Source organism: Monodelphis domestica, chromosome 5 (assembly GCF_027887165.1).
Source record: "Monodelphis domestica isolate mMonDom1 chromosome 5, mMonDom1.pri, whole genome shotgun sequence".
Classification (NCBI taxonomy): domain Eukaryota; kingdom Metazoa; phylum Chordata; class Mammalia; order Didelphimorphia; family Didelphidae; genus Monodelphis; species Monodelphis domestica.
Window position 1 is genome coordinate 168469355 of NC_077231.1, and position 27422 is coordinate 168496776.

Genomic DNA, 27422 nt, shown 5'->3' on the forward strand with positions numbered 1-27422 from the left:
ATATAAGATGGATCATAGAATCATGGAGCTAGAGCTGCCATAGATTTCAAGAGGCCATCTAGTCCAACCCTTTGTTTTACAGATGCAGAAACTGAGACTCAAGGAGGTTAAGTGGCTTGCTCAAGGTCACAGAGGTAAAAAGTTGTGAAGGCAGAATTTGAACCAGGATCCTTTCATTATAGGGTTACTGCTCTTGTTGTACCTAATGTGTGCTAATCAGATTTGTGAATGACACAAAGTTGGAAGGGGCAACTAACCCATAGAATGATAGGATTCTAATATTGACAGAATGTCACACTGGGTCAGTCTAATAAGATGAAATTTAATAAGCATAAATGTAATATTTTATCATTTTATTTCCCCCCCCAAAAAAGTTTCAAAAGTATATGATAGGGGCATTTAAGTGGCTCAGTGGATTTAGAGCTAGGCCTATAGATGGGAGTTCCAGGGTCCAAAACTAGCCTCAAATACTTAATTAGCTGTGTGACCCTGTGCAAGTCACTGAACTCCAATTACCTAGCCCTTACTGCTCTTCTGTCTTGGAACTGATCCTTAATATCTATTCTAAGACAAGAGATAAGGGTTTTAGTGTGTGTGTGTGTGTGTGTGTGTGTGTGTGTGTGTGTGTGTGTGTGTGTGTGTGTGTAGATAAGGGGAGGGAAAGAAGAATCGCTAGATAATATTTTTGTTGAGAAAGATAAGGTATTTCCTAGTAGACTGCAATGTTAATAAGTCAAACTCAACTTTTCTAACAAATAGTGCTATCCAAAAGTGGAATTGGGTGTCTCCAGAGGTAGCATGTTCTTCCTCCTAGACATCTTTAAGTCAAAGAAGCATACTAGCTTTTTATATGTAGTAGAAATAGTATGAGTTGGACTAGATGGCTTCTGAATGAATTTCCAACTTTGGTGTTCTGTGATTCTCTGAAATTGTTCAAACTCAAATAGATAGTAAGGCATCCAGATAGGCAATTTTAGATTGCATTGAACATAATGTATGGAATAAAAAGAAATAGCTCCCTCCTTCTCCCTCCATTCCCATGCTGATCACATCTAGAGAATTATATTTCATTCTAAATACCACATTTTAGTTTTCCATATACCCTTACTGATCGTTATTTTTATTGCCTTGTGATCTGAAAAGGCGATTTTTCAGAATATTCTTTTTGTACTTTACTAATATATCTTTTTCTTTATTTTTCCTCAGTCTTTCCCCATAATTAATGTTTTATTAATATATCAAATTACATTTGCTATTGGAAAAGGAAGAATGAAGATGAATAAATTCTTATATTTGACATTAATCACAGGGCCATAAACCTAATTTTGGGCTTTATCCCTTTTTTTTTTTTTCCAAACCCATACCGATGTCTTAGAATCGATACTGTGTATTGGTTCCAAGGCAGAAGAATAGTAAGGGCTAGGCATTTGGGGGTTAAGTGACTTGCCCATGGTTACACAGCTAGGAAGTATGATTTGAACCTAGGACTCCCATCTCTAGGTCTGGTTCTCAACCCACTGAGCCACCTAGTTGTAATTTCTTCCCAATCAATCTTTTATATAGTTTACTAAGAAAATTTTCTGAAGCTTAGATCTGTCTCTCACTCCCTTCTAATAATTTTCTCTTCCCTCTTGTAAACTCATGTATTTAGCTTTTAAGCCCTTAATAACCAGACTCCAACCTACCTTTCACTATGATTATAAGTACTCCATAAAGGCAGCATCATGTAGTAGATAGGGTACTGGATTTGGGTTCTTGAAAATCTAGGTTCAAATCCCACCATAGACACTAGCTTTGTGACCCTGGACAAGTCACTTAATATCTCCATCATCTTAGGTTCTTACATGTAATGGGACAGCCAGAATGGACTTCTTGATGTTCATTGTAAATGACACTTCATCTCTTGTCTGTGTCTTTGCTCTGGTTGCTCCTCATGCCTATGAAGTATTCTTCCTCCTGCTCTAAATCCCTAGCCCCAAATCTGTCTTAGCTTTGTCACTTTCTATGGGAGTCTTTTCTAGACCCCTTATTTCCCATTGCCTTATATTTATTTTATATAAAATTTAATATGTACATTTCCTCTAATAGCTTTGGTGACAGGCTGCAACATGTGCTTGTGCATATATGTATGTGGGTGTGGGTGAATTTTTTATTGGGCGATCAATAAGGGCTTTATTTGGGAGGACTTTAAACAGAGCACTGTGCTATATTTTGGGGGTCCAGATAAAAGCAAGCAAGTCAGTCCCTCCCCATAAGGAGCTTTCATCCTAATAGGAGGTGCTATATCCAGGGGAGGAATGTTTTGAACAAGAAAGTCAGAATGATGATTGGCACCACAGAACAAGTGATTGACATGTCCTTTCCAGGAATGGTATTGGTTTGATGACTATTCCCAGAGCTAGAATTAGAAAACATTGAAGCTGGTTAAGAAGTGAAATGGTGGCCTTATCTTAGGTCATTTTTTTTCCTGTTATGCTCCGCTTCCTATTTTCTTTGCTTCTTTTGCACATCACCCTGCTAAGAGTGTGTGTTAAAAGGATGGCTCAACAATACAAAAACTGTTTTTACTATACATTACAATGGGGGAAAACGTGGGTTGGATCAGGATGTATATCAATATGTTTTTTGTTGTGAAGTGTAAGTTTAATTAATCACTGATGCTTAAATTCAGATTCTTAGCTCTAGTCACCAACAAGATTTCTAGGTCTCTAATGTCAACTAATTTCTAATCTTCCTCTAGATCTGCCTGGTAGGACTTTTGTTGTTGTTGTTTTCCTTCAATCCATAGTGCTGTATTTCTTGCTTAAGATCTATGACTGTGACCCTGGAAAAGTTTTCTCCCAACTCCATCTTTTCCTTAACCCTTCATCTTCAGTGAGAGACCCTTCTCCATTGGGTACACCCATATTCCCAACCTCACTTTTTTTGTGCGGTCTCTAAAAATAGCTATACCATGGTTCCTGTAAGTTTACACGTTATTCTTTGTCAATTTGGTCTTTTTCAGTTCCCGAAATACCATTAGTTGGATCTCCCTGTGGACATTGCTCTGCTTTTTGAATATACCTTCTGCTTTGTTAGGTGCTTAGTGCAGAGAGGTTAGGGTACTCAGCAATATTATACTCCAGCACTTAGCTCTGATAGTCCAGTCTACATCTTCTCCTTGTGGAAAAGGTCAGCAGGCAGAGTATGGTGACTGGGAAGTGGAAGAGAAGCATATCTTTATTCCTTGTCACCCACATCTGAAATGCCCCAAATCTATGGAACTGGACCTTTTTAATTTTTTTTTTTGGTGACAAGGAAGCCAAGCCAGTGTTTTCAGAGGCTAACATATAGCAAGCAGTCTCAGGAGGACAGTCAGAACTTTGGCTCATTAAGTCCCATGGGATGGTTTTATTCCTTTTAGGGGTAAAATTAGCCTAACCTGTGGATAGGGGATCCCTGGTAGATATTGATCACACTCTGTCAGGTTTGACTTCTATCCCATGCACATCCTTATTCCCCCTTCCACTATACCCCAACCTCAGGCATTCTTTCTTATGCTGCATTTAGTATTTTTCCTGTTGAGTTAATGCCTTATGGGGGAATTGCTCTGTTCCCCCTCTTCCCAGTGCCCCAGGACATGTTTTGCATGCCCCACCCCTCTACCCAGCCAGCCAAAGCAAACACTTTCTCCCTCTACTCTCTCAATCTGGGGGCTCCCCAAGTTTGAATTTGCCCTCTGGGCACTCAAACTCAGAAAAGATTCCCAGAATAATGCTGTTTGTACTGAGTGGTAGCTGGGCAAGGTAGTCCTTGAAGCATAAACAGTTAACTTCTTACTGCCCCAACTATCCTATGAAGTTGTGGATCTTTGGGGGTGGGGGAGGCGGGATTAGGAGAGGAGTTGACCTACAAAGAGGTTTTGATATTAATAAAATTATAGATCTAGCTGTGCACATGTTTTTTCTTCAAGCTATGCCTCTATTCTTTGTAACACATTGCCTCTCTCACATTTTTATATTCTAAATACCCCTGGGTTTGTTGTGGAGAAAAAGCAATGGTAGAATTTAAAACACTATATAAATATGAAGTATGTCTTGAACCTAACCTTCCTGTGGCTTGCCTTTTCTCCTATTTCTTGTCTGAGTAGAGCTGACAGACAAGTTGTAGAGCCAATGAATAGTAGATACTTTCTCTTGAACTCCTGGAGTGTTTCCTTATTTTAGAATGCTGAATCATAGACTATGGTAATATTCTTTACCCAGTCCCCTCCTTATAGATTACAAGGCTTTATAATAATTATGCATTGGACTAATTCTCCCACATAATTTTTTCCACATTATCACCTATTCTCCTCCTCTTCCCCCTTCCCCCCAATAAAAAAGGTAAGGACATTACAGTATAAATTCTCACACTCATACCAGTTTTAAGAAAACCACTTGAAAGATAGTTTTGGTAATGGATCTGTTTTTGGCAAAGTAATTATAGAATTGGGGTGGCAGAGTGGGAAGGGGAAATCATTAAGCTGTCAAGGGACTCCATAAGAAACTTGCTCTAAGGTGTTCGTTTCTATGGAGTTAGCATATCTCCATTCAACATGAATTGATCTCATTATTCTTTTAAATAGAATATCTTAGTTTAATATTGTGAGAAAGATGTTTTAGAACTTTTATTTTAAATAGAATGTGTTCTAAACAACATGAGAATTCTTCAGAAGATTTCTAATTCATTGAAATTTAAAGCTGAAAGGTACCTGAAAGGGATCAGCTAGTATAAAACCCTTCATTTAAAGGTGGAAAAACTGGGGCCCAAAGAGATGAAATGAGGTATCCAAGATAGATAAAACACATCTTTGTAGTGATGCTGCATGGTTTTGGGAAGAGTACCAGGTATGAAGTAAAAAAACTAAGATTTAAATTCTGATTCTTGTTTGAACCATTTAGCCTTACTTATTACTTTAGAGTTGTTATATTGAACAAATATATGTAAAGTCTATAAAGCATGAGATAAATGCAATATGTAATTAACTCCTTAGTGATTAAGAACAGCCCAAATTTCTAACCCTTTTCAATTAAACTTAGCAAACAGTTTTTGCCTGCCCTGGAGATGTGCTTTGTGCTAGGTAGACACTGGGAATAAAAAGACAAAAAGGAAACCCCTCTTGTCCTCCAAAGAGCTTACTTTCTACTTTAGAGCACAACATATATAAAAATAGAGTACCAGGAAAGTTGAGTAGTTAACATGAGTTAAGCTTGGAAGGAATACAAAGATTTTATTACCCTGAGGCAGGGTAATAAAAAAATGCATTTTAGAGGTGAAAAATAGTTTGTGTGAAGGTAGGTTTTTTAATCTGGGGAAATTGTAGCTCTGTTTAACTGATACTGAGATTTTGTGAAGGGAGAGTAATAAGAAATTCATATTTTATTCTATAGGAAATTGGGAACCCCTGGAATTTTTTGAGCCAGGGAGTCTCATTTTCAGATATGTGCTTTAGACCATTTTGGCAACTATATGGGGGATGGATTAGAGAAAGGAGACTGGAAATAGAGAGGCCAAGTATAAGGCCTAGATAATATTAGAAGTCAGAATTAGTGAAGGCCTGAACTAGGTAGTGCTGGCTATGTGAATTTGAGGTGATGGTGGAATATATGAGTGAATATATATCCCACAGATGGCTGGAAATAAGTAATGGAATGGGAGAGGGGCTAGAGAGAGATTATAATGAACAGTAGTTGAAATCTTAAGGGAGGGGGACCTAGGAGAACTGTTTTGAGGAGCTTCTTGATTCAAAAGTTGGAGGATGAATTGGAGTTAGCAAAGGAAACAAGTAATGTGGGAAGTGGAATAATCAGGTTTTTTATGTGTGGGAATGTTTTAAGTTGGAGAGAAGGTTGTGAGTAGTTAGTACCAGATTATGTGGAGGACCTTGAATGCTAGGATGAATTTTAGAGTGAGAACCATTGTAGGATTGAGGAGAACAATAAATGATAAAGGTAGTTATTTAAAGAACACTAATCTGATAATGATGTGCTTCAGAGAGTTTGGAGCAGCAAGTGAGAGTGGCTGAGGCTAGATGACCAAATTAGGTTATTGTAATAGACCAGTTATGAAGTGATGAGTGCCTGGACTATGATGACAGCAATGATATTTCAGTGATTCTGAAGAAAAAATCAACTGGATTTGTCAATGGTATGTTTTTTGTTTTGGGGGGAGGGTAATAAAGAACAAAAGTAATGATAGTTCTAGTTGGCATTTATACTTTGATTTTTAAGAGGCTTTTTAAAAATACTTGATTCTCACAGGCACCTTGTGACTACGAAGTAAGTACTGCATTATTATTCTTATTTTATACATGAAAAAACCCAGGCTTGAGGTTATCACTTGCCCATGGTCATACCTGGTAATTATCAGAGAAAGAATTGGAACCCTTTTCTCTGTGGACTCCAAGTTACTGAGATGACTGGAATCAATCAGCACTTATTAAATTTTTCTAGCACTTTACAAAAGTTGAAGCACTACATAAATTGCTTGCTATTGGTAGTACTAGTTCCTTAATGATTTTTCCTTTATATTCAGATCTTTGATTCACTTCTATCTATTACAATATGAATTTAAATAATTTTATTTACAACATAACTTACCCACTTTCCCCAACTTTTTTGGTTGAATTCCCTAGGCTTTTTTTGGGTGGGGAGTATTTTATTTGTCTTTTTACACTTGCAATTTATCAAATATCAGCCTCAATGGCATATTTATTTAAATGGATGAAGATATTGAGTTTTTCATCTCTAGTTCTTGTAGATTGAGTGACCAATATATAACATCTACAATCTAGTCATTTTTATGGTTTCAAATAATATACATCAGGAAACATGTTAGTCATCATTTGGTTGATTTTTTTTCTTTTCCTCCTCTTCGAAATGATATTATGCTAATTGGCCTAAGGAGTTTTCATTGGCAAATGTTTAAAAGGGTGTCACATTTTGAGTTAGGAAGTTATTTCCTTTTAGAATTTGTAGGATTGAGGATTTGTTTAAATTTTTTTATTTGAAGGGAAATTTATGAAGTTATTGACATATGAAGTGCCACAATACTCCACTAGTCACTTAATTCCCTTATACATAAGGTTAAGATTTGGAAATTTTATGTTTACTATATATGGAACTATAGCGGACTATATTAGTGTAATATAGAAAAAATTTCAGAGAGAGGTCATATTAAGGTATTTAGACAGTAGTAGTTAATGTTTAAAGGATTATATAGCTTAATGTTGACTTAGTTTTTTAAATAGATTTTTGTTGATGTTACTTTTACATTTCTTAGATTTCCCATTGTCTCTTTCCATTTCCCCTTTCTCTGAGCTCCATCTTATATAACAAAGAATTGCTTTAGTTTCCAAATTCTATTATTTGTTGTAATATTTAAAATAATGTTTTCAGAGGTTATAGGAATTAACTAAATATTAATTTTAATTTTCTCTTTTGTTTAAAAATATAAATTTATAAAGTTATGTACAGTGAAACTTCTGCTCAGAGACTTGTTCTTTTAGAAAGTTCCATACAATAAAAATATTTGTCTACCTTTCATCATCCCATAACTGATAAACTAAGCTCACTTGCTGAGTGAAGCACATTGGATAATCTAGGACCCTTTCTGTACAGTCTGATCTCATTAGGATGATAGGAGGGAGTACCAAAAGCCATGGGAAAAGTGATAGTAATCTCTTCCTCTTATTCTTCTAGAAATTCCCTTAGTCCTAAATGCCCTGTTCCTAAATTAACTTCTCTAGAGACTCTTGTTATAGAGAAATCCAGCTTTTTGTCAAATATTTCAAAGAATTGGAATACTCTGTGCTGATTCTCCTTTGAGTGATTCCCCTTCCTCACCCTGTCCCACTCCCTATACCAACTTTTTTTGGACACCCAGTGGTGTTGCAGAATTTTTGAATGTTGGCAGTTCCTTAGTGTATCCTTATCATCCACTTGATTTTTATACTAGGTTGAATTTCATTTTGGCTGTCATTTCTTTGATTTACTGTTGGGTCTTTTTGAACTAGCAGATAAGTATTCAGGAAGCACTGTAACAGCCTAATCTTAGACAGGATAACTAGGAAAGTGGTAGTGGAAGGAATCGTAGGCATGCTAAAGATGAATTATTTGTTTTTCAAAGGTATGTGAAATATCATGTTATTATACTAGTGCTTTGTTGGAGTGAACCATCTAGTATGTATTATATTTGGAGAACTCATTGAACTGTTTTGAAAAGTTAATTTTTCCTTTTAATGCATAAAATTAGAAATTTAGTTCTAGAATAGTCTTTTATTTGAAGTTGATAGATGAAGAAATAGAATCTTGAAAAGGTTGTAATTTATCCCAGGGTCCCCCCTGACTTTTAGTTGTTTAAATTCATTCTATGCCATCAAATCACTGTTAGTTACATAAATGTACAACTAATTTAATCCTCAGTTTATAAGAAAATCTTTTGGTTTTAGTAATTTTATATCCTTTGGGGGGAAAATAGCACAATGCCTTGTGTTCACTTCATTTCTAGACCTAGATAACAGGTTTTGTGAGGATTTATATTCTTTCTTGAACCTCAGAATTACCACCTATCTCATGGTATTAACTTTTACATTATTTCTTTAGTGGATATAATTTTTTATTCTTTCCATGTTTGCTAACTTGTAGTTAACAGTGGCTTCGATTTTTCAAGAATAAAGGTTATTTTGCCTTGAGGGCAGTTATTTGGTTTCTTGTTAACTCTTTCTGTAACCCCCTTTGTTAGTATCTTAACCTTGTGACATATTTCCTTATGTCTTTTCTCATAACTACTTTTTGCTTTGTCTCATCTATTTTTTTTTTAGAAGACAAAATGACAAGATATTTAACATATGCTACAAACGAACACTTCTGGCCTAGTATGTTAAGCAGGATAGGTTTCCTGGATATATTTGGATATATTGACCTACTTGGAATTTTTAAAACTAAATTGATATATAAAATTTTTTTATAGTCCTGTAGAAGTCTCTTGGTTAAAAGTCAACAATAACTGGTACCTAGTTCCTTTCCTAGTATAAAAAGGAGATTTTGCTTCTCCAAGGAGTTTTGAAGTCTTAATCATTATATTTTTGTACAAAAATGACTTTACATAATGTAATGTTTATTGCTTGTAGGTACTTTAATTCATTTGATTAGAGCATAGTAGTTATAAAGTCAAAAAGTTCCTTGTTAGACATTATCATTCATTCTACAGCTACACTGTATCCCCAATCCTTGTCCAAATATATTCCATTGTCCTAAGAATAGCTAAGTAAAGAATACGGCTGGAGTAGTACCTATTTAGTCTAAATTACTTATATATATATATATATTTTTTTTTTTTAAACCCTTACCTTCCGTCTTGGAGTCAATACTGTGTATTGGCTCCAAGGCAGAAGAGTGGTAAGGGCTAGGCAATGGGGATTAAGTGACTTGCCCAGGGTCACACAGCTAGGAAGTGTCTGAGGCCAGATTTGAACCTAGGACCTTCCATCCCTAGGCCTGGCTCTTAATCCACTGAGCTACCCAGCTGCCACCTCTAAATTATTTTTTAAATAATTCAAGCATGTATATTCTAGTGATTACAATGTATGCACAATGCCCAGCACATAGTAAATATTCAGTAAGTGCTTGCTGACTTGATTATCAAGTTGTTAACATCACAATTGTATATGGAAACTAGCATGATATTAAGTATATAGCAGTTTATAACCTGACATAGGAAATAGTTATTTTGGCTTAAATATATTCTTCAAGTAATAAATCATTAAATTTCTGGTTCCTATTTCTCATAAACATTTATAAATGTGTAAAATTACCTTTGTCTCATATCTCTTAGATGAATTATAAACCCTTTTTTTAAACCTACTTTAGCAGTTTCCAAGAGGACTTTTGTTTTGTTAGACTTTACCTATTAGACCCAAACCTTTCTGAGTGAATGAAGGAAAAAATAAGTGGTATATGCTTGTTATTTATTTGCATGATTTTTGTTGTACTTACAGAAAATTTTAATTTTATCCCCAGTAATGGAAGAAGATCTTAGCAATTTAAATGCTTAATGAAGAATATAGGGTAATTTAAGTGTAACCTGTCATAGCATAATCTAGACATCTGGAATATTGCTTTTAAAATTAGAAGAATTTTGATTCTATGTCCATGCTTGAATCCTATACTAGAAGGTATAGGAGCCCCAGCACTACTTAGAATTCAGACTTATGTTGAAGCCTGATTACACTTTTCATGTGTGTATTTCCATATGACATCATTCTCAATCTTGTTTCAAGTTTCTATATAGAAATAGAGCCTGTTAGTAGGGACATTGGGTCTTCCTATGTTTCAGGAATAATAAATACATAAACTAATATTACAAACATTAAGTATTTAAACTTGTTTCATGCCATTCTGTGGGTTTATCTAAAATGGTACCTTAAGAACTATCCAATTCTCAATTCCAACAGAAGAAATCATGAGTGGGTAGACCTTTGTTAATCGATTCATGTAAAGAATTATGTACATGTTTTAATAGAGAGTAAACCACATGGAGAGACCACTTGATATAGAAGATAGTTGGCCTCAGTCAGTACAAGCTGGGTTTAAACTTGGGCTATTTTTTTGCCTTTCAGTTCCTCCAGGCAGTTCTCTTAATTTTACAAGTTGGAGAATGTGGGCTCATCTGTGTTGATAGAAGGGTATTTTAAATATTGCTTTATTAGTTTCTTCTATGCATGAAGGTAGGATCATAAGAAAATAATGGATTTAGGACTAGAAGGACCTTCCTGTCCCCTTCATCTTACTGGGTAGTTAAGTGACTTACCAAGATCACATGGGTCATGAGTGACTTAACAGTTGAAATGTTAACCCAGGTCTTTAGATTCCAAACTCCCTATACTTTTTCAATTGTACCCCAGAGATTTGAATGTTTCATTAGTATTGCTTGGTCCACATATTAGGAAAAAATTATAAAGTATTTCATTGTACAATGGATTAGATGCAAGTCACATTACATCTCTTGTATATTTAGTGTTACATATTCTAAAGAGAAAATTTAAAATGTGTTAGCATTATATTGAGACATAGCAGGATTGTTATGGCTCTCAAAATGAAATCATTAATACTCTCTTTAAAGCACTGTTTTAATGCATGATAGTTTACTGTTTGTATTGTTTGCTTCATTTTTTTTTCCAAGAAGAAAATGACCTAGAAATATATTTCTCTTCTGTTTAATAGTCCCCTGGATTGAATACTCAATTGTTGAAAAAGAGGCATATAAACCAAAGTAAGAAATAGTTTATCTTTGCAGAAACAATTAACATTTGATGCTAATTGTTGCATAAAATTTTCTTATTTCAAATGAGTTGAGGTGTGTAAAGGATTCTTTTGACCTCAAAGCATTTTATAATGCTTTAATGTATGTGGTTCTATAAACTTTAAAGCATCAGTTATTACCCATTTTAAGTTATTTGCCACACCTGTTACTAAAAATGTATGAAAGTATTTCTGAAGTTTTTTTTGTTCCTTTTTCTTTTAAACAGGGTTTGTGGATGCACTTAGATGTTTGCAATGAGCACTGTGGCTGGCATGCCCCAGTGTTTTGGATACCAATGCATAGGACTCCGTAGTAATCGAATTTATCAGAAACGAACGTCATGAGCATAGTGATCCCATTGGGGGTTGATACAGCAGAAACTTCATATTTGGAAATGGCTGCAGGCTCAGAGTAAGTATTACTGTAACCAAATTTAGAGCTATCCAAAAGTGGAATGGGTTTCCCTGGGAGGTAGGAGTGTTCCTCCACTAGAGGTTTTCAGATAAAGGTAGGGTGACCATTTGTTGGATGTTGTAGAGGTCATTCTTGGTCAGGTACAGTCTGAACTATATTACCTCTGGGGTCCCTTTCAACTCTGGTATTCTGTGATCTTTAGGGACTAGAGGGCAGGTACCATTGGAAGTACTTAACTTTAGTTAAATAGTTACTATTTAAGTGAAACATTTTTTCTCACATTGTTGTTTTGCAGACATTTACTGCAGAAATACAAATATTTTTAAAGCAGCTACTTTTTTGTTAGCTCTAATTAATTTTAATCACTAACTTGAACTGAAATATTTCCTAGCTCTATAATGTCTTCCTATATAATATTGCTGGCATTTAAAAACATTTTTAAGCCAGTTTTAATATAAATTTTAATAGTGATTATCTTGACAGCCTACGTGCTAAGAAGACCTAGATTCGAGTCCTTTTTCTTGACACACAAATTATGTGACCTTTTTTAACTCTTTAGTATCCCAGGTAATTCTAAGAAAGGAATTGTTAACCTTTTTTGTGTCATAGATTCCTTTGATAGTTATCAAAATATTTTTAAAAAATTATTGGACCCTAAGTTATGAATCCCTGAGGTAAGACTGTTAGAGTTATTAATCTTCACTGGTATAAGATGTGTCTATATACAAATGAAGTCATGAGGTTGAAATGGGAAGAGGACCCAGTTACTTTAGATTGTAAAAGTAACTTACTTTAAAATTTTCATTCTTGGCTATTAGTTTTAGCTATCATGATACTTTTTCTAAATACTGTAAATAGTTCATCATTAAAAATGAATGAGAGAGGGGCAGCTGGGTAACTCAGTGGATTGAGAGCCAGGTCTAGAGACGGGAGGTCCTAGGTTCAAATCTGGCCTCAGACATTTCCTAGCTGTGTGACCCTGGGCAAGTCACTTGACCCCCATTGCCTAGCCCTTACCACTCTTCTTTCTGCCTTGGCACCAAGATGGAAGGTATGGGTTTTTAAAAAAATGAATGAGAGACACTGCTTTCCTACCATTCAAGAACATTTTATATAAATCCACTACATTTAAGAATTTTCTAATATTTGAGCCCCAAAACTGTCTCAGGTGGATTGATTTTTATTATTTATGTATTTTTTATGCCATTATACTACTGAGGAACAACCTACCTCTAATTTTTTGAAGTGATAGACTATAAAAAAGGGAAAAACAATGTCTGCCTTTTATAATGTTACTGTTGCCCTGAAAGTAAAATGTAGCATTTTAGGAGACAGAAATGTATTATTGAATGCTGAGGAACATGAGAAGATACATGTGTAAATTCAAGGATCATCAGATCTCACCAGTTCATTTTATAGATGGTGAAACTGAGGCCCAGAGAGGTTAATTACCCAAGGTTACATAGTGACTAGAATTTTAAAATGATAGAGAATTCACTTTATGTTGTTATCAGAAACTTTGCTATACAGAAAGCATTAGGTAGTTGTTTCTGATGCTATAGCAATTCTGAGTTATTGGGACAGGATTTTACCTCCTCCTTTTTCTATTAGAAAAAATCCAGAGATGCTGTTAATGCTGTAATGCAGCTTTCAGCATAGCAACCTTTGCAAGTATATATATGCTACTAATATATAAAGAGGGTAGATTGTTAACATTGCATTTAAGTAAGGCATTTGCAAAGTTTTTACAACTTAAACTGGAAACAGTCTTTGGAAGACTTCAGAGATCTAATTAGAAATTAATCTCCCCTAAAACTAAATTTTTTTTTTAGAAATCTTGTTGTAGGTTCTACATAAAATGATTTGTGTAGGCACTGTACATACTATATGATAGGCCCTATATGCTGTAGTGTATGGAATGAGTATAGTGAAAAGAATACTGGATGTAAACTTCAAATCCCTGCATTAAAGGTTCACCTTACGTGGCTGGGGACAACTCACTTAGCCTCTTTAAGCCTTGGTTTCTTCAGCTGTGAAGTGAAATGAAATTTTTGCATTATCTATCTCTTTCACAAGGTTGATAAAATCAGTTAAAATAGGGGGCAGCTGGGTAACTCAGTGGATTGAGAGCCAGGTCTAGAGACGGGAGGTTCTAGGTTCAAATCTGGCCTCAGACACTTCCCAGCTGTGTGACACTGGGCAAGTCACTTGACTCCCATTGCCTAGCCCTTACCACTCTTCTGCCTTGGAGCCAATACACAGTATTGACTCCAAGATGGAAGGTAAGGGTTTAAAAAAAAAAAAGATCAGATTTATAAAGAAAATTCTTTATAAATTAGAAAGAACTACACAAATCTAAGATTATTTACTTTTAAAAGGGAATTTACTGTGTGTTAGGAAATATAATTATTTGCTTACCTATTATAAGCACATTTAACACATGAAATTTTTATGATGGCAATCATTGGGGAAATGGTTCAATTTATGAAGTTTCCCAATATGGTTAACTTTTTTTTTAGAAAATTTCTATAAAGAGAGGTAGATATTTGTTCTTCTCCACTTATAGCCACTTCTAGTACTTAAGTACTTATTGTCCCAGACTTGAACCCCAAAATAGATGTTATGAACTAGTCATAGATATGCTAGATTAACAGCCATCAGTAATTTTTTATTCCCTCTATTCTAAAATCTTTTAAACTCTGTTGAGTCAAAAATTTTAAATTACATAATATAAAATTTCTTTAAAAGTGCAAAAGCATAAATCTATCTAAAATACTTTTTATACTCAGCAAGCACTTTTGATTTTCACAAGCAAATTATTTTCAGAACCATTATACCTATTTTCAAATAAATGAGAAATCTGTGCTGTACTGGTATAAATCTGGCAAGGTAATATGACTGATCCTAAAGCTAGCTACTTTATGTCATCATTAAATATTTCTCAGTTTTAAAATGTCATATTTCTGATATTTGCTCACTTTGAGAAATGGTTTCCTTTATAAACTTCAGTTCCTGATCTCCAGTGGCCTATAGGAATTTACCCATTTTGACACATTCAGTCATAATCTTAAACACATAGTATTAAAGCAATTCTCCTTTCTCTTCACAGTTCATCCTCTTTTGGATTTAGTTATTCTTTCTTTGGTACCATCATTGTCTTAGTCAATTAGACTCCTCTCCCCAAAATCCTCTTGATTCTTTCCTTCTTTTCTGGTTATCTTTCTTTATAGTCTCCCTTTGTCAGCTGCCATTCTTGCCTAGCTTTTTATTACATCATACCTGGACCTGGATCATAATGGTCTCCTAGGCCTTTTTATTTCTTGTCTATCTTAATGGTTTCTGCACTTTGCTGCCAGATTAATATTCCTAAACACCATGCAACATATTTCTTGGTCCAAAGGACTTCCCAAAAGGGCATAGAGAATCAAGTATAAATTCCTTAGCCTAATAATTAAGACATGACCCAGCCTAGTTTGTCCTAATTATCCAGCCCTAAACTATACAAGTTGTGATTCACTAATAACCCTGATCCTGGAACATATGCTTTTTGATTGTCTACTACCTGCAACATTCTTCAAAACTTGATGCCTTTGGCCTCTTTTGCTGTTCTTTTTTGAATCCCTCAAGACACATCTCCTATGAGTGGTCTTTCCCTCTTCTATAATATTTGTTTTTTTCTAATTCTTTGGTATTTATCATAGTTTGAATTTTTTTTTAATGGATCAGTCTTTTGGTTCAATTCGCATAAAAAATTCCTAATAAAGAACTCTTTCTAACCAGATTGGTACTTACTCTGCAATGTATATTTTTGTTGCCTATAGGCACTAAGACATTAATTGATTTGTTTAGGTTTAAACATCCAGAACATGTCACAGGAAGGACTTACATGTAGATCTTCCTGATCTAGAGGCCAGCTTTAGTCTAACCACTATTTTACTACTGACATTTATCTGTCGTTTTTCTATTTGTTTCCCCAACTAAAGTTGTCAGGTCCTTAAGCCTGTTGACCCTTTGTGATACTTCTTTGCATTCTTGCTATTGTATTAGCAATCAATAAATATTTGTTGATCAATATAATCACAGAATATTGTTTAAGGAAGCAAACTATTATTTTTAAGTACTTATTTTCTTCTAGTATGTAGGCCATATTATTATCAAAGCAACCATAAAGATTTCTACTAGGCCACTATATAATCTCTAAAATTAAGACTCCACTAAAAGCCTTTTTCCTAGTTATGTTATAAATTAGTGGCATGTTTTTGAACAACATTGACCTTCTTGCATCTGAGTAAAGGCAGGGCTGGAACTATTTAATTGGTAATAACCAAAAAGATAATGTGTCCTCAGCTAACCATCCTAATTCTTAGTATAATTCTTTCTCAAAGTTATGGTACTTGAGAATAACTAAATTTTGTTTCCATAAAAATGATAGTTTCTTATTCTGTTCTAGTTATAGAATACAGAGTGTTCCTGTACTATAGTTTTAATAGTTTAAAATTTCACTAAGACTTCTGGGTCACCTTGAATAGATAGTTAGTTTTGCTAATTTTTGTTTAGCCTTAGGTAGTATTCACCCCTCTTCTTTGATCCCCTATCTACTTTAGATAACCTAAACACTTAAACATAAAATAGGTAAAAATGCCAAATAATGCACCCAAACAAAATAATAAAGTAGAGAAGGAGATGTGGATAGAATGTCTATAACATGTCTTTATGCTAAATTCAAAGCAATTTACATTTACCAATTTAATGAGAAAAATAGATTATCATATCCATGCCCTGCAGACTTGAAATATTTCTAGCAATATATATTTTACTTTTCTTTGTAAAGGTTGTAAGGTGACAGTGATATAGAATGCTAATCATGGCGTAAAATCATGCCCACACAAATTGGGTGATCCTAAGTAAATCACTTAACTTCTTTCAGCCTCAGTTTCTTCATTTGTAAAATGAGAATGTTAACACCTCATAGGATTGTTTTGAGGATCAAATGGAATAATATGAAAGTGCTTTGCAAATCTTGAAAGTGCTGAATAAATGTTAGCTATCAATATTATTAATTAGCTTTAAAGAAACTATACCTGAATTCCAGAAATTGTTTTGCCTAATGATTTAGACAAATAGATTCAGACAGAAGAATGCATGTGATATTCTCAAAACAGAAGCAATATGGTGGGGTGAGGGTATTAGAGTAGTAGAAGATGACTTCCTAGCTATGTGACATTGATAATTTTATAACCTCTGGGCTTGCTTTCTCATCTTTAAAATGGGAATATTAATATCTGTCCGGTCTACCTCATGGGATTTATTATAAGGTGAAAGTAAGAAAGTTTATTGGAGAGTGTTCTATAAAGTCTAAGTAAAGCACTAAACAAATGTAGTTGGTGATATCATGTAAATGCTTTTTGACGAAAATTTAATGAACCAAAACTATGAAAATGTTTTCATTAAAATGGAAGTCATATTTACACATTTTAATAATGAAATAGTTTTTTGTAGTTTTTCTCACCTGAAATATAGTAGTGCCTTTGAAGTAGTTGATATTTTGTATTGAGCCTAAATTATATTTTCCCTATGTCCCTTTCCCTCTAATTTTAGGCTGTAATTTTATATTCTAAGATTGGAAGTGAGAGGCAGCGTGGCATAGTGGATAGAGAGCTGGCCTCCGAGTCAGGAAGACCTGGGTTCAAGTCCCGCCTCTGACACATACTGGCTGTGTGGCAAGTCACTTAACCTCTCAGTGCCCCAGGCAACTCTCTAAGACTGTAAGTTGCAGAGAAGGTGCTGATTTGAATTGGTAGATGAAGTTCCTCATCAAGAGTGTCCTACACATATGAAATCACAGGTTCAGTCAGAAAAATAAATTGGAAATTTACTTTTATTTGCTATAAAATCTGTATGTTTTTGCAGACTGAATGTGTCATGTTAAAGAATATTGGAATTAGAAACATGAGTTACATCTATGGTTCTATTACTCTTCTGCTACTACTCAGTAACTTACTGTGACCTTGGGCAAGTCACTTAACCTTTATGAACCTGTATTTCTTTATCTGTAAAATTAAATGGTAGAACTAGATTATCTTTGAGATCCCTTTATCATTTGAATATTTTGATTCTATGATACATTTTTACAATGTATGTTTTTCATCACTGGTGTTGTTAGATTTCACTAGGGCCATCTACTGACAGAATTTGGTAGAGCTAGAGATTGTGAAGTAAATTTTAAATGACTGGTTTATGTCTTAGGATACTGAGGTTTGTGTAAATAAGAATATTTTCCATTCACTTTGAGAACTGCTTTATTTTAAAATGTGGTTGGCATTTAGTTGTCAACAGAACCTGACAACTTTATTTCTTTGCCCCAAACTTAAATTTAGTAGTTAATAAATTACTTAAATATTTCTAAGATGTTGCTTTTTAGAACGATCATTTCTTAATGTGAAATGATATTTATAATTAATTTTTATCAGTTTTGATACTAATTAAGATTTTCTTAAACTGTTGAATAGCCATGTACTTTAAATTGCCAAAGGTCTTATTATGATTAGTCTTTGCTCTGCCATTTATTACTTTTGTCATTGTGGGTAAGTCATTTAACCTCAATCATGCACTTGTTTTTCCTTTGAAAAATAGGAAACTTGGACTATACAATGTATAGTTCCCTTACTGTCTTAATTTGCTATTCTATGACAGTCAAATTATTTTGTGTTTTTTTTTTGAGGAGCCTTTAATAGTTAAACTCCAATTATGAATTTCTGAGTTAATAATGCGCTTGGAATTTTATTTTTCTTCAGTCTCCCCTCCTGCCCCCAATATACACACACACACACACACACACACACACACACACACACACACGTATAAATAACATATCTATCCAATTCTTATTTGTCCAAATGGTGTGGTGTCAGACTTAGAACTGTGTTCATCTAGCCACTAGACATTGACATATAGAAGGCCTTACTGTGACCATACTTTAAGCACTGGCTTTACTGACTTATAAGGCCACTTCACTTCTAGCTTGATTAGTTAAATATAATTCATTTAGCTGGTTGTAGACAACCCTTTATAGAACCAGTCCTATATAATTTAGCTATAATAAGCTCAACACTAGAAGCATTGCATAATTTGAGTTTTGGGGGTTCTCCCCCATTCAATATGTACAACATTTTAATGTTTAATTCTTCTATTTTTAATGGTAGTAACAGGTTTATTTCAAAGATTTCAACTGTCTGAAAATATATTAGGCAGTATTGAGAATTTTAGGGGTTATTTTACTCCTTTGTCAGTTTAGAATAAGCCAGCTAAAACATCATGTTCTAGGGAAAGGCCCACCATACTTATATAAGGTATATTATGTCATTACTCAATAGTTTGATGTTTATACTGAAGCTTAACTAGATAAGATGATTGGGGTAGAATAGATAGCAGAAATTTTAATGACAAATTCTAGGAATCTAGGTATATGAAATAAATTTCCTCTAGTGATACTGAGTTTTTGCTCTTTTTTGCCTTTTTGTCTATGCTACTCTTCTTTCCCTAATGTTAGAAGAAAGGAATGATACTGTTCTAATTCCTAAAGGAAATTTCTTATATCTTGGAGTTCTTGTTTCCAGCCCTTTCATTTCAGTCACTCATAATTTCTGGATATAAGCACTTGAAATTCTTTCTTTATGAAGCTTAACTTAATTCTTACAATTTCCTTATAGGCAGGAAATTATTGTTTTTGAACTAATAATGAAGTGAAAACTATTTAAAGAGGAGATAAAAAAAAATTAGAGTGCTAGTTCCTTGTTATGTTTACTATTTTCAGTTCTTTGGCCAAAAACTACAGAAATAATTCTTGGTTCTCCCTCATCATATGCATTTTATATTTCTCTATCAAAATAGTTTGAAAAGAAGTAGATTTAAAGACTCCACAGATTCTGCTGTCCTCATGCAACTTAGGTTTCATTTACTCCATTATGAGATGAGGCAGAAGGCACAGCTTCTTCCTGCCCTGTATGTAGCTGAAAAAGATTTTATGGACAGAGCATGTTCAACAGCTTTTCTAGAAAATAGTTTGAGAACCTTTTGGACTTATTACCTAAATTTAAAAGCCAATGATCTAGGATAAAGTGTTCTACACACACACACACACACACACACACACACACAACTTTTCTGGGAAGCAAAAAAAAAAATTGTCTCCTCAATCCATAGGAAATTTGAGTTCTGATTCAAAGTGTTAATAGAACCTTTAAGTAAATAACCATTCCCTAGTTAGCTGTATGATCTTTAAATTACTGATTGCCATTTGGCCACAATACATTTTTAAAACAAATTACATTTTATCTATAAAGAAATAACATAGAAACTAGTTTTTGGCCTTCCTATTCTTTAGTTGTAATTTTGTGTGTATGACTGGTGGTAAGGGAGAGTATCAAAAAATCAGACAGATCAATAGTGCCTAATATAATTGTGGGGTTTTGCCTTTTAAATTATAGTACATTTTAACTTGGATTGAGGTGGCATAGGGCCTTCAAAAACAATCACACCTGGAAGTAGCAGCAAAGTAAGAGACTGGCTATAAGGGAAGAGAGGGAGTTGAAGTGTACCCAAGAGAAGCCATAGAAGGAGGAGACGGTAATTGTCCTTCAAAGAGACTTCCCTCAGACCTGATATACAGTTTTCCTAGACTCTGTCTGACACCTCTTAATCTATGTTTGTACTACTCCTATAGTATAAGAACTTTCTGAGACCACCAAAAGTTAGCTGGTTTCCCACATTCATGTTATTGGCAGGGAAAGCAAACAAGGATCATATATAGTTTTTCAGTTTCCATAAAATAGGCATGAAGAAGGGTAGAGTCAGTTTGCTTCAAGTATTCCTGACAGGTGTCAGGCAAGGCCTACATACTCTGAAGTTTTTTTGCACTTACCTTCTACCTCTGCAGACTAGTTATGCTCCAAGATAGCTTGCAGCATGTATGGAAGATCTCAGGACAGGTTATAGGTCTTTAGTGTCACTTCCCTGACCTCATTAGCTTCTTTCCTATGGAAATTAGCCCCCTGGTTTCCAGCTTGAGTGATGAGAATTAAATTTAATCATAGGACATCTACAGGACAGAATGTAAATCCCACAATCAGGATGAGTCCTCCAATTCAAACATCAGTTCTTAGGGAGTAATAAGGTAAAAGGTTATAACCTTCCTTTTACAACTGGTCACTTAATTCCTACCCCATTCAAATACTGATTCTTTTTTTTTTTTTAAACCCTTACCTTCTGTCTTGGAGTCAATACTGTGTATTGGCTCCAAGGCAGAATAGTGGTAAGGGCTAAGCAATGGGGGTCAAGTGACTTGCCCAGGGTCAGAAATATTGATTCTTAAAGTAATGTTGTTAAATATTTTAAATCTCCTTTTAAACTTGGTTATGTAATTATTAACCATTTCCCTTTCCCCTTCATGGCAAGGTTATAAAGTAGCATCTGGATAAACAAAGTAGTATAGTGGAAAGATTAGAACCCTAGGAGTAAAGAGAATTTCAAATAAGAATCTTACCTCAGGCACTTGTAGTGTGACCCTGGATAAGTCACTTGACCTCACTAAGCCTCAGTTTACTTAGTTGTAAAGGAGAGATATTCAGGGTTGTTGTGAGGAAATAAACATTTTGCAAAACTTAATATCACTTGATATTATTATTTGATATTGTTATTGTTGTTAAATTACAATAATTTTATTGCTGTATTTACAAAGATCTCAAGGTTCCCCTGGTATCTCCTTACATAATTTTTCCCTTAGAGAAGGAAGTAAGAAGCAACACGGGTCTGCCATCCGAACTTATCAGCACTGACTCCCAACAAGGAATTCCCAGAGGTGGGCAATAAGAACCCTAAGTAACACCCTTTGTGAAGTTTGCTTAAGACCTTGTTAAATTTCATAAACATAGATAAAATTTGTTGATGACCTAGCTTTCATAGCTTTCACTGTATTTAGAATTATACAATTATTCACTTATAATGATAGGGTTTTGTTTGGGAATATGAAAATTCTTGATATTTAAATGCCTACCATGTCCATGTAGGTATGCTGGTGCTGTGGGTCATGCTGTCCTCTTTTAATAATTCTGGCGGTGGGGAGAGATAGACATGAAGGAATGCAATGAGTAAGTGTGACATGTATAGTGCAGAAAAAATGGATTTTAAAGGACAAAGGGAGAGATAATTTGCATCTGGGATAGTCAGGGAAGGTAACAAATAAAGTAGGCTTTGAAGATAAAACTTTGTGGAAAGGTGGTGTTAGGAGAACTTTCTAAGGCATTGTAAACAAAAGCAGAAAGGAACAAGAGTGGGTTCAGTTTACCAGTTTCACAGAATTCCAGATTTGGAAAGGGACTACTACTTAACTTTCTGTGGAAATCACTTGGAACAGGTTATTTCACAAATTTCTTACAATTCTAAATCTTTCTCTAGTCCAAACAGAGGTCCCTCACAATATCCCCAACAAGTGGTCATCTGGCTTCTTGAAGATCTCCTGTGATAGGGATTTCACTACCTCTCTAAAGCTGCCTATTATGCTTTTGGACAGCTCTAATTGTTAGGAAGTTTTTCCTTGAATTGAGCTGAGATCTGCCATTTTGCAGCTTGTACCTGTTGTTTCTTCTTCCCTTAGGGGCAAGCAGAACAATTTAATCCTTCTACCTAGTGTCCTTTCAAATACTTGGAGATAGCTATCAATCCCCACAAGTCTTTTATCTGGCCTGAACATCCCAAGCTCTCTCAACCAGTACTTGTATAGCTTTGTTTCTAGTACCTGCATTATCTTAGTTGTTTTTTCTGGGCTTAGACTATTGTCAGTACCCTTCCTAAAATATGGAGTCCAGAATTGAATGTGGTCTTGACTAGGACTGATGGTCTTTTTCATTCAGGTCAAGGTAACATTAGCATTTTTTGGCTGCCATGTCATATTGTTAATTCATGGAGGTTACTAAAATCCCCAAATCTTTTTCCAGTGAACTGTTGCTCCCTGGTTTCCCCCATCCTAAACTTGTGTAGTTATGTTTTTTAACTTAAATATAGGTTAAAATTTGAGAGGCAACATGGAATAATGGAAAGAGCACTGGACTTGGAATCTACAGAGATGAATTTGAATCATTGCCTTCAGTACTACCACTATCATGATGGGCAAGTTACTTAACATCTTTGTAAAATAAAGATAATGCTTGTATTACCTACCTCACAGGGTTGTTGTGAGGAACAAGTGCATAAGCACTTGGCAAACTTTTAAATATGTAACTCAGTACTTTGAGAATCCCAAGTGATCTTAATAATAATGTACACTTTTGAAACAATAAAATGGACAATAATAGATTTGGAAAGCATTCTAACAAAAACCATTCTATAATAAATAATCACAGGGCCTATCACTTATAGAAAGATTACCACATCCTTGTCAAAAAGAGAATTTGTTGCTGTTGTCAGAAAAAATAATAAACAGGTTAAAAATTTACAGAAATACTTTTAGAACAAATGTCATTAAAAATTAATAAAGGTTAATCACAGGTACAATGTTTTTGTCTTTGTCAAATGTAATTTGAGAGAAGTTTACCTCCAAATGGAGCATCTGAAACAGCTACGATCTAAAGGCCCATATGAACTGAACTAAAAATACTTCAACAAAGAGGTGTCAACTGATCCATACAGATTTATTTATATTCATGGAGGGACTTTTGATGGCAATTAATCACATTGCCTCAGAAATTATATAAGGGTTATCCCTGAGGGGTTTAGACTTGTTAATCACTGAAGACTCAGGAAACTGAACCAATCATTTTAAGTTTTCAAAAATTTAGCACCTATCAAATAACCAGACACAACCTCTTGGTGAGTTTTATTTTAGAAGCTTGCTTTATATAAACTAGTAGATGATAAATCCCTATGTTAGAAATACAGATTTTTAAAAATAGTCTTGAAAATTCAACAAATAAAGCTGAATTAGAACATTATTGTGATAAAACTGTTGCTCATGATTGCTCAGAAAATCTTGATCCATTAAAAATATAATAGCATATTTAACATGTCACCTTACTGAATGCCCAGTCTCCCACCAGAGAAGAATGAAAAGCTTTCCAAAAATACTTGGCCAAAGAATTCAAAACACTGTGGGAACAGGATGAGGTTCGTAACCTCTTCTTAATACTAGTATTGGCCAAAAGATGCTTTTTGTAAGTTTTAAAAAACTGTATTTATCCCAGCACTTTTATTCATTTATAAAAAATTCACCTAACAACATAACATTAAATATTAAAAAACAAAACAAAACAAAACAGGATTTCCTAGAACTTTTCCTGTCTCAATTTCATTTTTTTTTTTAAGGGAGATGAAATGAATACTAGAGGCAGTAATTGAAGAAAGAGATTTTGGTTTGAATTCTAATCTTTCCCTAATACTCATGTGCCCTTGTGCTAGACCCTTGCCATGGATGATCTCAAGGTCCCTTCTAGCTCCAAATCCATGGTCATATGATGTTATGAGACTCATCTGAATATTTTAGCTATCAGAAATAGTAAGAATTAGTTGTTGAGGGTTGAGGAAAGAGTTTGGTTTGACTGGAATACATTGAAGAAAGAGTATAAAATAGCTCTGGAAATATAGAATTTAATCAGATCACTAGGAACCTAACTGCCAGGGAATGCAGTCATAATTTTATGTGGACCGCAGAGAACCACTGATAAGCTTATAAAAGGGTATATCTATGGATTGGTGTCAGGAAATCCAAGAGCTTGATAAGGAAAACATTACATCTCTATTCTCCACAATCTCTAGATGAATTTAATCCTTTTCTTCCATTGATTTTCTTTAAAAAAAAAATTTTGAGGATGGATTCATGGAACAAAAAAGGTTAAAAATCCTTGCTCTAGAAGTGAAGAAAGGCAATAACATTAAAAATTCACTGATCTCTAAGCATAGTGTTAATTTGTATCAGTAGGCATATTTTAACAGACACAAAATGTTCTGTAATGCCTTTTGAGATCTTGGTCAAATGTTACCTCGTCCAGTTTGTAGATTTAGGTTAGTGCCACTATGCATTTACCTTATTATTTGTCTAGATTAAAGGAATGGCATAAAGTTGATTTTTATAGTAGAATGGTTTTGTCCTCATAGGTTATTGAAATATACCTCAGACTAAATGATTTTTATGTGGTATGGGATGGGCAGGGAAATTGTAGGACACAGTAATTTATGCTTGGGATAGAGGTTTTTTTTCTCATTTATATTTTATGGTATTACTTGACCTGTCTAGTAGTGTATATATCCGACCCCCCTAATTTACTGCTTCTAACCATACTTTTGTCTGAACTAAGCTGTGAGTAAGAGTCAGATGGGCTTTTCTGTCAATAAAGATTGTGAGCTTTAAACTACTTTGTGGAATCTGTTTTTACTGTGGAGACTTTTTCTTCTGGTCTCTTGGCTATATTTTTAAAGTAACTGTGAATAAGTACAATATTGTTGTAAAACAATTTAACCATTACATTTTTTTTCATTAGTTGATGGTTGATGATGTTGAAAATGGTTTGAAGTTTTGCCCTGAAACCCAGGTCCTATGCTATGTGACCATGGCACAGGACTAAGTTCTCCAGGCAACTCTGTAAGACAGTTATGGAAGAGTTGTCAATTTTCATTGGTACACAGAATTTCCCCACTTTGGAGTGAGTACTTTACTTCAATGAAATCACAGATATATACTCAAAAGTCATAGAGTATTATTATTCATAGGAAAGTGTTAAATTGATTTTTTTGTATTTAATATTTTCTTTACTCAAATCTATTCCTCTGAAGAATAAAACATGATTATAATACACTTTGTTTTGGTAATGTGATAGTCTTAAGTTGGGGTTCCTGTATTGATTGAATGGTTTTAATTTAATAGTATTAAATGGTTTTATATGACAACAGATATTTTGACATTATAGAAAACGCATGGTATAATTTACAACTGCCATCTCACCTAAACTACTTTTTTTTCCATTTCTGAACCATCCATCTTTAGTGTATGTAAAAGATGAAAGGGAAAGGGGGAATTAGGTAGCACAGTGGATAGAGCACTAGGACTAGAGTAATGAGGACCTAGAATCAAATCGGAGCTGAGGTACTTCCTAACTACGTGACCCTGGGCAAATCACTTAAACCCAAATTGCCTAGCCGTTGCCACTCTTCTTGTCTTATAATTGTTTCTAAGACAGAAGAAGGTAAGGGCTTAAAAAAAAAAAGATGTACCTGTGTGTTCACAGATGTAGTTTTTGTCATTGTGAAATTTTTCTCCATTAGATTAGTAATATTTAAGACAATTGTCTCACATTGCCACGGACTTGACTAGGGTAGCTTTACAGTAACTATCAATAAAAAATCCTTTTGGACTTGCCATAGATATGGAATATTTTCTGCATAATGATAATAATGACTACCTTTTATATAGACTTGTAAGGATATATATGCATATGCTTGTGTATATATATATTATCGTATGCATAACCATATTCATTATCCTGTTTAATGCTTTTTTTGAAGTTAATCATTGGTAGGGGGGAAAGTTTATCTGTGTAATCAAGTACCATGGTATTTTTGTATGATTTTGGAATAAAAGAGGGACATATCTTGTTGAAAAATAAATTCTTATTTCAGGCAAAATACTTTCTTAAGATCCATAAGGAATAACCACAGTAGGATCTTATATTCCTGACTTCACATCACTTTTGTCAGCTTGAAAACTTTTAGGAAAGCTTGCTCTTTACATTTTTAATTTCACTTATACTTACTAGTCATGTGACCACAAGCAAATCATTCTGTAAAATGTAAACAGTAGTTATAGTAATACTTACCTCACAAGGTTGTGAAGCTTAACTAAAATCATTACACCAAACTTTTATTAAGTGCCTACTGTGTACATGACACTGCTTTTGGAACATGGAGATCAGGAGTAGTCTCACTTAGAAAGCAGTATTTAATCTGAGTTTTACAGGAAACCAGAAATTTTAAGAGGTGGGGATGAAGAGGTACAGTAAGGCCAGTTTGTCTGGACAGTAAAGTACAGGAAGGAAGGGTTGGAACCAGTTTGTGAAGGGCTTTAAATGCCAAGCAGAGCAATTGTATTTTATAATAAACTTTAGTTATGATCATTATAATTTAAATAGGTATTTGCATATGATATAAAATTAAAATGTATAACGTTGAGCTCTTCGGAGTAAAGTGCTTCTCAAGGAATAGGGATATGTGTTAGATAGATAGGCTTATAAGTAAAGATGAATTGTTTTGGACAGGATGAAGTGGAGATGTTTGTGGCAGAGTCTTAAGAGACCTGGAAGCCAGGAGAGTGTATCTGAGAGTTATATGTATAGAGATCATTATAAACTCATAAGAAATTGATGAGATTACTGGGAGGGCATATGAATAGAAAAGTGAACTTGAAACAGAGCCTTGGTTATACTAAGGGAGCATGATGGTGATCTAGTAAAGGAAACTAGGAAAGGATAGTGAGGAGCTGAGCCAAGACAAAGTGATATGTTTTGAAATCTTATAGAAAGAGAAAGTTTGCAAGAGGAAAGAACTAGTTAGCAATTTCAAATACTGGAAAGAACTCAAGAGATTGAGAAAAAACGCCACTGGATTTTGCAGTTAAAAAACCAGCTTACTGAGAAATAAAGTGGCTT

At 34.3% G+C, this 27422-nt stretch overlaps 1 protein-coding gene across 7 annotated transcripts in view; it reads left to right on the forward strand.

Annotated features, from left to right (window-relative positions):
* The window catches only part of KMT2E (lysine methyltransferase 2E (inactive)), an 86805-nt gene that overhangs the window by 11902 nt on the left and 47481 nt on the right, over positions 1 to 27422 (forward strand). For 5 of the 7 annotated variants that reach the window (XM_056800859.1, XM_056800861.1, XM_056800860.1 and 2 more), the window contains exon 2: positions 11549 to 11733. In XM_056800859.1, coding sequence (XP_056656837.1) covers positions 11663 to 11733 — 71 coding nt within the window. In that variant the 5' untranslated portion in view covers positions 11549 to 11662. Of the gene's footprint in view, positions 1 to 11548; positions 11734 to 17334; positions 17502 to 21517; positions 21593 to 27422 lie in introns of those variants that run through there. The other 2 variants (XM_056800863.1, XM_056800864.1) reach the window with 2 other exon arrangements.